Here is a 14,192-nt window from a genome sequence, read left to right as displayed (position 1 = left end):
TGAACAATGGATCCAGAAGTTAATTTAAAAACTGTCTGTTATTATAGTTAGACTATCTTTGAAAGATGAGAGAAGAGGAATATGTTTTATCGGATAAAACTGAGACTGATTTGAATGTGGATTTAAAAATAACAGACTATAAGAATGATATGGAAAAGATACTACACAGGATATACAAATGGAATTGGCTGAAATCTTAATTAAAAGGAACATATACATAACAAACCAAGAGTGATTTGGATAGCTTGTCTATATTGGATTTACAAGACAGTTGTTAAACTTTTAAGAAGTGACAAAGAAAAATGAAAAAAAAAAAAACCACTATGTTCTCTAGGACCAGGTGTCAAACTGCCGGCCTGCAGGCCAGTTGCATTTGCGGAGGCCGTGCCCACCTCAGCTCTGGCAATGCAAAAAAAGTTGCAATACGTTGCAACACATCACATGATGCAGCGAGTTTGACACCCGTGTTTTAGGACATTATTTGAATGGATTAAAGATCAGGATTGTTAAAAGGAGAAAGTATAAAATTGGTTTCTTTTGCCAAGATTAAAATAGATATGTTATCTCTGGTAACCTTTACTAGAGATTTGCTGACCAGTATTGATCAATAAGGCTTTAAGGATTTGGTTATAGATAAAAATGAGGTATGGGAAATAGAAATCATTTGTTGTATTTTAAGGAAAGGTGATCAGTTACTAAAAATATAGTAACTTGTTGTGATGAAGAGGGAAGATATTTGTTTTTTCGTTGTATTCTTTTCTATTTTCCTTTCCTTTTTTCTCTTTATTTTCTACACTTTCTGTTTTTTATTTTTATTCTTTTATATTTTTAGTTTGCATTAGTTTTTATCTTTTTAATTGTTATGTTTAATAAGATAAGATAACCTTTATTGTCATTTTTTTATTGTGGGCACAACGGCACATCAAAAATTATTGTAAAAAAGAGTACATGCCTATATTAGCAAATAAAACCATGAAAGAGTGCTTGAAAGAAAAAAGAATCCCTTCATTCTTTTTTTGTTTATTTTAGAATGTCTGCTTTGAAAGTTGAAACCCTGAAAATATTAAAGGTACTGTAGTAGGAATGTATCAGATAGAGATTACCATATGCATTGTGTTCTATAAATTTGCCACAAACTTCTTTTCATAATCTTATTTCATTAACATGAAATGTTGGCATCCTTCCTACTTACTTTGTGAATTGGGCTATATCAGACTTGATATCAAAATATTTGAATAATTATTCTATTTTTGTTGTAATATGTTGGGAATTTTTAATTGAGAAAGTTTTCTCAGCTAGTGTTGAAAGTTTAAACTCTATTGATTCTTATTTTCAGTGGTCTTTCAAAGCTTTCACAATGGTTAAAATGAATTTAAAAGTTATTGAATTTTCTGTATGGAGTTATCCTTCAAGTTTCTTACTCTACAAGTTGGATTTAATTTTCTGAGCATTCATGCCTTTTGTTGGCATTTATTTTAGTTTTAGTTTTATTAATGCAAAATGGGGCTCCAAGTGTCTTTGGATTCAACAGGGAAGTTATTTCATTCCACTGAAATTTTGGTAGATCCTAGATTTTGGGGATCAGTTTAAGTAACTCTTTAAATGTTAATATATTATGGCTATCCACAGTTTTAAAATGGCTGAAGTAAATTGGGACTCACATTCAACAGTATTGTCTTAGATTGGCCTAACTAACTATTCAACGTTTAAAACATTTGTAGAAATTAAAACTTAGTTTGATTACTTGGAATGCTTTTTGACAATTTTTAACCATATCTTTTTTTTTTAATTGAAAATTTTTAAAAGTTTTTACAAATAAGGAGGAAAAAAAAATAAAAAACAAAAAACAACCCTACCCAACCACCCCAACCCTCCCAGTCCATCCCCCCACCTTCCCAGAGCTGAATATAGGCTTGATTAAAATTTCTAAAAATCTTAAAAAAAATTAAAAAAATATAAACCATTAATATATCTAAATACATTACCTAAGCTTATAAGATAATTAACAATAATATATATGTAAAAAAAAAACAAAACATAGATATTAAAAAAAGAGAAAAAATTACTTAAAAAGAAAGAGAATAAAAAAGAAAAGAAAGAAGAAAAGATATATATATATATAAAGAAGTAAAATAAGATGAGATAAAAATAAAAAATATAAGGAAAGAGAAGAAAAAAAATACAATCTATAAAATATTAAAATTTATATATAGGTTATTGAAAAACTAAGTAATATTTTTTATATCCAACTTATGTTGTATAAAATCTATCCATTTTTCCCATACCGCAAAAAACTTCTCTTGCAATTGATCCTTTAAAAAAGCCGAAATCTTTGCCATTTCCGCCAAATAAGAAACTTTAAAAAACCATTCAATTTTTAACCATATCTTGACAATTTTTCTACCTTAATTGGATTTGACTGCTTCATACTTCATTCTCTGTTGTAATCTTTAATATTTTTGCAAGATAGTATATTTCCGAAAGTATATATTTTGTATATATACATATCATTCTATGTTTTATTTGGTATTTCTGTGTTATAAGTAGTTGGACCAAAATTGTCTTAATCCCAGCAAACCCTAACACAGTGATGGTGAACCTTTTAGACAACGAGTGCCCAAAACCATTCCACCCCTGCCCTGCCCACTCTGCCCTGCCACTCCTACTCCACCCCACCTTCTGCCCCACCCACTCTGCCCCACCCTGCTGCCCACAGGGCCACTTACTGCCTCCATGGCCTGCCACGGCAGATCGCCCAGGCAGCCCTACAGCACCATGGCAGCCATACCAGCAGATGCAGCCATACAGCAGATGATGCTGCGGGGCATGGGGACGAGTCTTGTACCTGCTGCCCGGCTGCCATGTCCTTGGCTGCCCTTCTCTGCACGGGCCATAACTGGAGGCGATTCTCCTTCAGGGGGGCTGCTGGTGAGGAGGGGGCCATTGGAGGCAAGGCTGGGGCGACAGCGCACATGCCCACAGAGAGGGCTCTGAGTGCTGTCTCTAGCATGCGCGCCATAGGTTCGCCACCACTGCCCTAGCATGTCTTCAGCAAGTTTTAGACTTAATGTAGGTTACCACAGCTTTACATTCTTATAGTATTTATAAATTTTAGTATTACCCGTGTTTTCCCGAAAATAAGACCGGCTCTTTTTTTTTGGCCTCCAAACGAGACACCAGGTCTTATTTTAAGGGGATGTCTTTTATATTCAACTCCGGCACTGACAGCCCCACCCAGCCGGCCCACTTCTTCTGACCGAAGGTGCAGCTTCATTCTGCAGCTGCATTCCGGCCTGCATTTTGCAGTCAGGCCTCTGCAGCCGAGTACCAAGCTATGGATTCAATCCATAGCTCAGTTCTTGGCTATAGTGGCCTTCCGGAAAGGCCTGTGACTGAGAAATGCAGGCCTGGCTGCAGAAGACAGCACAGAAGAAATGGGCTAGTGAGGAGAGTCCTGGCTGCAAGCTGAGTGGGTGCGGGGCGTGTGGGGCAGTTCCACCCCCACCCCGCCCTAGATTGATTTTTTGGTGTGTGTCTTGCCCCAAAACTAGGGCTTATTTTCGGGGTAGGACTTATATTAAGTCCGCCCCCCAAAATCAAGCTAGGACTTATTCTCGGGGTAAGCCTTGCTTTCGGGGAAATGGTACTTATGTCCTTTTATAGTTACGTATCCTGGATATTTATAGCATTTGGATTATTTATCATAGAATTAATATTGTAGAATTTTGCATTTTCATTCCTGTATTCTGTAATTCTGTCTTTTCCTTATTTTATCAATATGAATTTTTATTTTTATTTCTATTTTAGCATAATTATTACATTAGCTCTATGCTAATGTATGACTAAAATAACATTGAAAAAAATAATTAAGGTTTCCAGGCTAGTTAGTTTTGAAAGAAATAAAAAAAGTAGATAGATCAATGCTAATTACAGTATATTTAAAATAATGAATGCCCTGTTATTGCAGATTAGAAGACAATTGATTTATAAAATATAAACTATCAATTCTTTTAATCTAAAATGCGATTTAATATTGAAAACATAATTATACATACATCAGATAACCCTGATGTCGGGATTGACAATGAGACTCTAGTTCCTTAGAGATTTATTTATTTATATCCCACCTTTATTATTTTTACAAATAAGGCAGCGAACATATTTAACACACCTTCCTCCTATTTTCCCCACAACAACAACCCTGTGAGGTGGATTGGGTGAACAGAGAGTGTCTGATCCAAAGTCACTCAGATGGCTTTCATAGTCAGCAGCTATGCAAATACCTGACTTCCAAGTATTTGTTAGAAGTTGGTCATGAACCAAAAGTGTGATTCAGTTGCCAAAGGCCAATGTTATTTTGTGATGTATATCAAATCCAGATCACAGGAAACAATTATTCCCTTCTACTCTTTCTTTGTGAGACCTCACTTGATATATTGTATCCTATTCTGGGTACCATAGTCTAAAAATGGACATGACAAAATAGAATAAGATCAGAAGAGAGAGAGCTATTAAGTTGATGAGGAGCCTCAATGAGAATCAGTCTGCTTAAGCGCTGTAGAAGTCCATGTGTGCTGATGTGCAGTTAGATAAAATTAAATATTGTCGTTGCAATTAAATAAGACTCATTTTTTAAATTAATACCATTTGTTTTTCTGTCTCATTTTCTTTGCTTATCATAATCTAAAGTACTAAGACAACATTTGTTAAAATAAGCAACAATGTAAATTCTTTAGACTAAAGTTGTAACAATATTTGTGATAGACTTAATGCTGTTAAAAAGATAGGAATGGAGTAGAATCCCTCCCTCCCTCCCTCCTTCCTTCCTTCCTTTCTTCCTGTATTTATGTCTCAAATTTTCATATTTTTAGTAATCCCATGTTTTTATGCATGCATTTATTTCAGACACTTAAAGTAGCTGAATCATGGCTCAGTTTCCAACACCTTTTGGAGGTAAGCATTAAATTATATCTGTGACACTTCTTTTTAAGGGAGAAAACACTATTTCATTTGTGTTAGAAAAAATACTCTGATTTGCAGAGCCAAAAGTCATGTATCTCATTCTTCAGAATAATTATAGAACTTAGCAAAAGCAGCTTAGACAAAGGACATCAGCATAGTTGGAGATAAAAGCAGCCCAAACAAGAGCTAGAGAAATAACTTTGGAGTCCAAAGATTAACATATTGGATGGCATTGGTGATGGGGGCTGTCAGAAGTCAATTGGCTACTTCCATTCATAGTAGTAATAGAACATTTTCTCTATTGTCTCTGATTTAAAAAATGCAGAGGCATTTGATCGTCAGAAATATATTCATGGCTGGTTTCTACTGGTCACCTGCCAGCTTCATTTATGGTGAACTCCAATTCTTCAACTTGTATTTTTGTTGCTCTTTAGATTATTATAGTGAATATTTTCTTTTTCTTAATTAGTGAGCTTTGCTTCCTTCAACATGAGGCGGAAGACATTATTTAATCCCCTTTCAATTTGTGAATGTTTAAATTCTTCATAGCTCCTTAAGAAACTACACCATTATTTATAATACCTATTTTTCCTTTTTTAATTTCTTTGTTATGAATTAGGCAGCTTGGAAATTTGGGCCATAACTGTGGAAGAGAGAGCGAAGCATGATCAGCAATTTCACAGTTTGAAACCAATATCTGGATTTATCACTGGTAATGCCAAATAGTCATTCTGTTTAAGATCATCCATAGTATCATGTAACATGTTTGTTTCCCTAAAGCAGTGGTTCTCAACCTTTTTAATGCCGCGACCCCCAACCGGTCGTAAGTCGAGGACTACTGAACCGGTCGTAAGTCGAGGACTACTCAACTGGTGCAGTACCATTTGCACGGTAGAATGGGACTTTTGGCGGGCTCAGCAGGGCAGAGACAGCCTGGACAATTCCTGTTGGCTTTTGAAAGCCAATAGAATTAGACTCTATTCAAGAGAGTCTATTCTATTTGCTTTCAAAAGCCAATAGAATAAAAGGGAGTAGCACATCTAAGTAAAAGGGGAAAAAATGGTGGACTGCGTTGTTTGGCGACCCCTGTGAAATGGTCGTTCGACCCCAAATGGGGTCCTGACCCATAGGTTGAGAACCACTGCCCTAAAGCCTCCGTCCAACAGCCAAACTGGTAGTGTTGCAAAAGTTCATTGTTATAGTACGGTAGAAGACAATGCATACATGCCTACAAGATAATATTCTGCTCAAAATATGATCTCGGAGGTGTAATTTTAAAAGAATCACTAAAATTTTAAGAAATTATGTTCTAAATTTATTGCTACTTTTTGGTGTCTTGCCTATCTAATCCCCCCAATAATCCATATCACTGAGTTCAGCAAAGAAATAATAGCAATAAATTCACTTCACTATTGCCAGTGATCTGCATATGAACAGCAGAGATACATTTCTGTATGATTATTTTGAGGCTTCTTTCAAACCCTATTTTCACAGCCCATATAATGTAGCCTGAAAGCTCAAATAGCGTAACAACCCTAGGTTTACTGCATGTGCATAATGCATAATTTTTCACTTGATAACCTACCTCAAACAGAAAGCAAAACACAGGGATGACCCTCTCCAAAATATTGAATGAGACAATATATTATACCAGAAAATTTAAAAATACGAGAAAGCTTACTTATTAGCAAACAGCAGTATATTGTTACTTACTCTCCTTTCTTCCAATTGACATGTAGACAATAGCAACAGCAATGAAACCTCTGCATATTTTTTTTATTAATTACTGCACTCTCTAAGTTTGCATGGTTTTAGATTTTATTTAAAAAAAATTATAAGATGGCAGAATGACTGAACTGAAATAAAAGCCACCTAGAGTAGCCCCAGGTGAGCTAGGCAGCAAATAAATTTAACATAAATAAAAATACATACATTTTAGAGCAAAACATTTGGAACATGGGAGATTTTGTTCTAAAATTGAAAGACTTGAAATAAGTTCAAAATGTTGGCATCCCCCTATTAGAGACTCTAATATGTCAATCTATAAGTGAAATGGGTGGTCTCTAAATTTAATGAATAAAAGAAATAAATTTAGAGCTATTGATGGCATTGTTACAAATAAAAATCTAAAATAATAGCAGTGAACAACTCACAACAGAAATAAAATGTTTTCGCAATATTCTGCAATTTGACAAAAATGGCAGTATTATACAGTACGTTGAAAGTGGCCTTCAAAAAGGAAGATTTTTAACAATGTCCAGAAAACTGTTATCAAAAATATGAGACAACTTCTTTGGAAGAAATTCCAAGCTTAGATGCAGTCATTGAAAATCCTGGCTTCCTATTGTCAATATTGTAGTTCTGTTTTTGACAGTTAAATGGAATCTTTGTGTTCATGATGTAATGTGCTTATAAATATCTAATGTTAAGGAGAAAAGGAGATAATGTAATAATCCAGGACTATTAGGGAGTTTTCAGAACATCTGGTCTCGATCTGAGCCAGCAGAATGTTCTGACTCTGTTTTAGAGCAACTATTGACTTCATGAACTACTATACCTTTTTATTATGCTTTTTTGGTATCTACTACTTTGCGTTCTAGAAAAACATTTCCTAAAAATTATTTTTAGTTCATTTGATTATCTCTAGAACTATTCATTCTCCTCCCAAAATCCACCCACTGGGAGAGAGAAAAAAATCCCATTTTCATGGTTGTTTCACTTGCTTTCTTTTTCAAAATAATTTTTTTTTTGTAGTTTTGCAAACTGGTAACATTGAGTTTCTGGCATGCTCAAGAATGAGTAAAGCTGTTTCAGAATGAACATGGAAAACATTATTTAATGGTAGAAGGAATAATTCTGACCTATCACAATAGCTGTTGTAAGAATTACTGATATTCTTTGAATAAGATAAAATAACAGCATTAATTATTTACTGTGGGGAAGGGAACTTTTGGTGCTCTAGATTCCTTTGGAATTATACTTTAATTTCAGATGCTCTAACAGGATAGGTGATAAGGGTTTTATGAATGTAGTTCAATAGCATTAGACATCATTGGTTCCTTACTAGTACTTTTTTATTGCTATTGGTACAAGTTTACATTTGAAATAATACATTTCTTTTTGGCAGGTGATCAAGCCAGGAATTTTTTTTTTCAGTCTGGTTTACCTCAACCAATTTTAGCACAGATTTGGTAAGTTTGATATTTCATCATTTTTGGAGGGGATAATACTTAAATTATGGTGATACAGTGATATTCTGTTTTAAAATTTCACCTAAAAACCAGAACATTGAGTTCTAGTCCTGCTTTAGGCATGAAAGCCAGCTGGTGACTTTGGGCCAATCACTCACTCTCAGACCAACCCACTCCATAGGGGGAATGTTATGGGGAATATAGGAGGAGAAGGAATACTTTGTTTTACACCTTGAGTTACCCATGAAGTAATAAAGACAGGATAAAAATATTTTAAAAATGAATAAAATAAATTTTATCTATAATATACTATGAAATACAAAGGCTGTAGGCTTAAATGGGAAGTGAAAAATATATCCTGGAGGAGAATTACATGGATGTGTCAATAGAGTTGCCAATAGATGGCCCTAATCTGAAGGAGGCATTTCTTTTATAGTATGAGTTCTTAGAACAGTATTTTTGATAAATATTGTTTTTGTGAAAAAAAATTTCTAAAGAATTAAGGGAAATATAAAAATGTCAGACCAGTACATTAGCAAATTAATCTTTCTGTACCTATCTTCTTTCATTAGGTATCTGAATTATCAGAATAAATAAATATAAATAATGTTTGATTCTAAGATTGGAAATAAATTTAGCAGATAGAATGAGTTTTCTCATTGTCTAGAGAGAATAATTAGATACTGAAATAATAGGATGTTACTTAATAGCCTCTAGTTAGAATGTTTATGTGATTATATATAATGTATATTCTAATTTGTTAAAAAAATTACTGAGAACATTTAAAAATCCTTTGTTATATAAGGATGTAATTTCATCCTGTGTATTCTGGTATAATTTTGGTATAAAGGATGGTAATATGAGAAGATAAAAATAATTATTTGTATTTGCATCTTATAATATTTTAGAATATGTAACTGGATATTTAAATTTTCTTGAGCTTTGAAAAACTATCAATGGTAAAATGCTAGCCTTTTAAACATAATTTCTAGTAGCTAAGACAATTTATTATAAAGGTTAAGGTTTATAATGAAATGAAATTCAAATGGTTTTCAAAATAGTAACTAAATTTAAATAGCCATACTGTTCCAACATATTTTCTGAAAACTATATTCTTTAGGATTTTGATTAATTTGATCAGTTTGATTAGTCTTGATACTATAGATGAACTAGTAGAGGTGAAATAGAGAACTAGAAGATGAAAATACTATGTAGTATTTTGTAGATATTTCAACTTCATTTTTATCAATTGTTATAAAATACTATGTAACACTATGCAGTATTACAAGTGTAGAATTAGAAGTTTTTTTATTATAGTATTCAGTTATTGTTATTGGATTAACTGTGGCTGTTGCTTTTGTATACAACTTAGTTACCTTAAAAATTGATAGAGAAGGAAAGGGAAAAACGTTAGTAGGCAGTTTATACTGTTCCTTTTGTAAATACAACCTTAGCATTTCTGTGAAAGTGATAACATTTTCCTATGTGAAAGAGATACATATTTTAGCACTGACAGAGTAATTATTTCCATACTTCCTGTTACAGCCACAGTCCAGTTCAATTTTGAGAATGTTTTGAGCGTATAAGGTGATAAAACAGACTTCCTTTAAAGTTGCTTATTATGGGTTGTTTAATACAGTGCATTCAGAAACTATTCGGACCCTCTTCACTTTTTTCAGGCTACAGCCTGATTCTACAGTTGTTGAAATTCATTTTTTTAATCATTAATCTATTACTCAGTACCCCATAGTGACAAAGGGAAAACAGAATTCTAGAAATGTTTTTTAAAAAAACAACTGAAGTATCACATTGGCATAAGTATTCAAACTCAGTACTTTGTTGAAGCACTTTTGGCAGCAATTACAGCCTCAAGTCTTTTGGGGGTATGATGCGACATACTCTGCATACCTGGATTGGGGAATTTTTCTGCCATTCTTGCAAATCCTTTCAAGTTCAGTCAGGTTGGATGGCAACCATCAGTGGACAGCCATTTTCAGATCCCTTCAGAGATGTTCAATAGAGTTCAATTCAGGGCTCTGGCTGGGCCACTCTAGGACATTCACAGAGTTGTCCCTAAGCTACTCCTGTGTCATCTTGGCTGTGTGTTTAGGATTGTTGTCATGTTGGAAAGTGAATCTTCACAGTCTGAGATCCTGAGTGCTATGGAACAGGTTTTCATTAAGTATATCCCTGTACTTCGCTCCATTCAGCTTTCCCTCAATCCTGACCAGTCTCCCAGTCACTACTGCTGAAAAACACCCCCACAGCATGATGCTGCCACCACCATGCTTCACTGTTGGGATGATATTGGGCAGGTGATTAACGGTGCCTGATTTCCTACAAACATAATTTTAGAGTTTGGGCTAAACAGTTCAATTTTGGTTTCATCAGACCAGAGAATCTTGAACCTCACAGTCTGAGAGTCCTTCGGGTGCTTTGTTGCAAACTCCAAGAGGGTTTTCTGTGTTTTGCACTGAAGAGAGTCTTCCGTCTAGCCACTCTGCCATAAAACCCAGATCGGTGGAGGGTTGCAGTGATGGTTGTCCTTCTGGAACTCTGTCCCATCTCCACAGAGGATCTCTGGAGCTCAGTCAGCGTGACTATCGGGTTCTTGGTTACCTCTCCTACTAAGGCCTTTCATACTTTCTGAATGCACTATAGGTGTCCTCTTAAAAAGAAAGAGTCAGCACAGTTTAAACTATTTTCATCCTTTCTTTTGCAATGAAATTTAATGCTTGATAACTCTGCCTTGTGGCTCTGATTCAGTTCTTGTTAGTTTCAAGTAGAAGTAGAAAAAATATTATTTTAAATAATTTCATTCTGTATGAGTAATTTGCAAAGTGATATTAATTTTAGTGCTACGAATAGTTTTAAAACACCAATTAATTTTACTTTAATTCATTAAGATGAACTTTAGATTTAATTTTGATTCAGTTCCTGGTAAAGGAAATTGGAGTCTAATAAGAAGAAAAACATCACCAGTTGCTTTCTGTTGGTTACTAACTGGCAAAAACATTAATGACAGGAGTAATGTATGAAAATAATGCAAGAAAGTAATTGGCTCTGTTCTATATCACATTAGCATAAACCGTGTATTACAATTTATTTGAAACCATTCATTTCATTTAGGATGTGTATTAACCTGGAAAATCTCTAGTATTTAGCTTTTTAACATTCGAAGTTCATAGTAATATTAAGTTGAAATCCAATACATCTGGGGATTATTAGGTTAAAGAAAAGCTAGTTTAAAGAGTCTTGGGCAGAGGAAAAATATTCTAGAGCGAGCTTCCATATCTTTTAGAGAGGAAAGAACCAGATTAATACCTTAGAAATAATCATAGGCCACTAAAGAATAGCTGTCATGCTGTTAGGCATCCAGGAACAGCACAACAGTATGGAGTTGGCAATGTCTGTGAAGTCTAGAGGTGTTGGAAATGCTTGGCAATATGACTTACATGACAGTGGTGGTAATATTTAGTGGCAGACTTAAGTTTTTTTTTAAAAAAAAATGCTTATGTGTCACACAGGGCTGTTTGATAGACTGCATATTGTCCAGCACTGTTCTAGAACTTTAAAATCACTCTTTGAAAACTGATGCTATCACAATATATAATACTGGACTGTGTGGACCAATGTCTACCTTAGGATAAAAAGAACACATGAGAAAATGTTGGCACAGTAATATAACTTTTGTTTGCTTTTGGATGAATTTGCAAGATTCTTTTTTGAAATGCTGATATTTTAGGGCTCTGGCAGATATGAACAATGATGGGAGAATGGACCAACTGGAATTTTCTATAGCTATGAAACTTATCAAACTAAAGCTACAAGGTTATCAGCTCCCTTCTGCATTACCTCCTATTATGAAGCAGCCTCCCATTGCTATTTCGACTACCCCAGGATTTGGTAAGAATATTTTATATTACATCATCTTTCTGAAGTACTTTGTAGATTTCATATTGTCTACATACTGTCATTCTATTCAGAGATCACTTTAATACAATTGTAACAAACATGATACAGATTTTCACTTATGATATAAATACGTGTTGTTAGCAGTTTTAATTTTCGTTAAGAGTTATCCAAATAAAAGACGAATACAGAAATTTAGGAAGAAAAAGAAAAAATACAGAAAACAATACAGTTAAAGAAAAATAATAAGTGAAGTATCTTCTGTCCTTCTTTACAGCAGTTACAAACTCATTATCCCTTTCCTCTTTTAACAATAATCCCTTCAGATCCTTTTGGAATCCTTTTTAGTCCTTAAATTCAGAAATTACCATTTCATAGATTTATATACTGGTTCACAGTGCTTTATAGCCCTCTCTAAGAGGTTACAGAGTTAGCATATTTCCCCCAACAATCTGGGTCCTCATTTTAGTGACATCGGAAGGCTGGTGAGAATCGAACTGCTGGCAGTCAGCAGAATTAGCCTGCAATACTGCATTCTAAGCACTATGCCACCACAATTGGGATTGGACTGGAATTATGGCTGTATGTCAGGATTGTAAATTGAGGCACCACATATCAGACTTGATTTTACAACCACTTTTATGATGATTAAGTGAGGCACAGTTAAGTGAACCATATAATTGTAAATGCAAAATCATTTGATTCAATGGGCATTTTCGCCATTTTGATTGCATTTTTCATTGTTAAGGGAAATGTTAAAATATTTTAAACCTTTTAAAAAATAACCCCCTTGATCTACTTTTGTGATCCCAACTTGGAAAAACAAAGGAGCCAAGAGATCATTTTTCAAATTCTCTTTCCCTATGGAGAAACATTATTTCAAATTTTGTTCTTTTGGAAAATCTTTCTTGGTCTGATTTATTCCAGAATCGGAACATTTTTTCCAATTTTAGACCTATACTTATTCAACAATTATTCATGTAGATCATTGTAATAAAAGACTTTGTAGCTTGCCAATGATGGTAATTGTGAAAACTTCTCTTACAGGAATAAGCGGTCTCTCCAGTATACCACCTCTTTCAGCTGTTGCACCAGGGCCAATGACATCCATACCAGTTGTGGGAATGTCTCCACCTTTAGTATCTTCCGTTCCTACAGCAGCTGTGCCTCCTGTTGCTAATGGAGCACCAGCTGTTATCCAACCTCTACCAGTTTATGGTCATCCCGGTATGCTGAATTATCAACATTTAGGTTTCCAGAGCTTATACATATTATATTTTATATTTAAAAGAAAAATAATTTGTGTTTTAAAATGAAATCACATATTTATGTATGACATCAATGTAATTCTACTCTGAACATTAAGTTATCTGTTAAACTTATAATACATTATTTTCTTATTGAATGGTATATAATAATAATAATAATGATAAAGTTGGAAGGGACCTTGGAAGTCATCTAGTCCAACCCCCTGCTCAGGCAGGAAACCCTATACCATTTCGGACAAATGGCTGTCCAGTTTCTTCTTAAAAACTTCCAGTGTTGGCACATTCACCGCTTCTGGAGGCAGGTTGTTCCACTGGTTAATTGTTCTAACTGTCAGGAACTTTCTCCTTAGTTCTAGGTTGCTTCTCTCTTTGGTTAGTTTCCACCCGTTGCTCCTTGTCCTGCCTTCAGGCGCTTTGGAAAATAGCTTGACTCCCTCTTCTTTGTGGTAGCCCCTGAGATATTGGAACACTGCTATGATGTCCCCCCTCATTTTTCTCTTTGTTAAACTAGACATACCCAATTCCAGCAACTGTTCCTTATATGTTTTAGCCTCCAGTCCCCTAATCATCTTTGTTGCTCTTCTCTGTACTCTTTCTAAAGTCTCAACATCTTTTTTACATCGTGATGGCTAGAGGTATATACAGTGTTTCAGATCCAGTCTCCTAAAGATTCTTTGAAGTGTGTGAACTTAACATCTGTCTGCAACACTAAAACAACCCCACCTTTTTTTCAGGGTCAGACTGTTCTCTGTCTGATTTAATCCAAGGAGCTGCAGAATCCTGGTGTTTGCAGTATAATTACATGACTCTTTATTAGTTTTTATATATAACAGCATAGCAAAATATTATTGCATCTTAG

At 34.5% G+C, this 14,192-nt stretch overlaps 1 protein-coding gene across 9 annotated transcripts in view; it reads left to right on the top strand.

The window, feature by feature from the left end:
- ITSN1 (intersectin 1) overlaps nucleotides 1–14,192 on the top strand; it is a 95,129-nt gene that overhangs the window by 12,143 nt on the left and 68,794 nt on the right. For 6 of the 9 annotated variants that reach the window (XR_005553590.1, XM_039318793.1, XM_039318776.1 and 3 more), the window contains exons 1-5: nucleotides 4,926–4,953; nucleotides 5,582–5,674; nucleotides 8,090–8,153; nucleotides 11,899–12,059; nucleotides 13,113–13,292. Coding sequence is in view for 8 of the 9 variants with exons in the window: in XM_039318793.1 (XP_039174727.1) it covers nucleotides 4,926–4,953; nucleotides 5,582–5,674; nucleotides 8,090–8,153; nucleotides 11,899–12,059; nucleotides 13,113–13,292 (526 nt within the window). In the remaining variant the exon portion in view is untranslated. Of the gene's footprint in view, nucleotides 1–1,029; nucleotides 1,070–4,905; nucleotides 4,954–5,581; nucleotides 5,675–8,089; nucleotides 8,154–11,898; nucleotides 12,060–13,112; nucleotides 13,293–14,192 lie in introns of those variants that run through there. The other 3 variants (XM_039318803.1, XM_039318767.1, XM_039318785.1) reach the window with 2 other exon arrangements.

The sequence above is a fragment of the Crotalus tigris genome, unplaced genomic scaffold (assembly GCF_016545835.1).
Source record: "Crotalus tigris isolate CLP2741 ecotype Arizona unplaced genomic scaffold, ASM1654583v1 scf7180000017601.7605149639:7615979, whole genome shotgun sequence".
Lineage (NCBI taxonomy): Eukaryota > Metazoa > Chordata > Lepidosauria > Squamata > Viperidae > Crotalus > Crotalus tigris.
The sequence above is the reverse complement of the archived record's forward strand: the minus strand, read 5'-3'. Positions and strand labels throughout refer to the sequence as shown.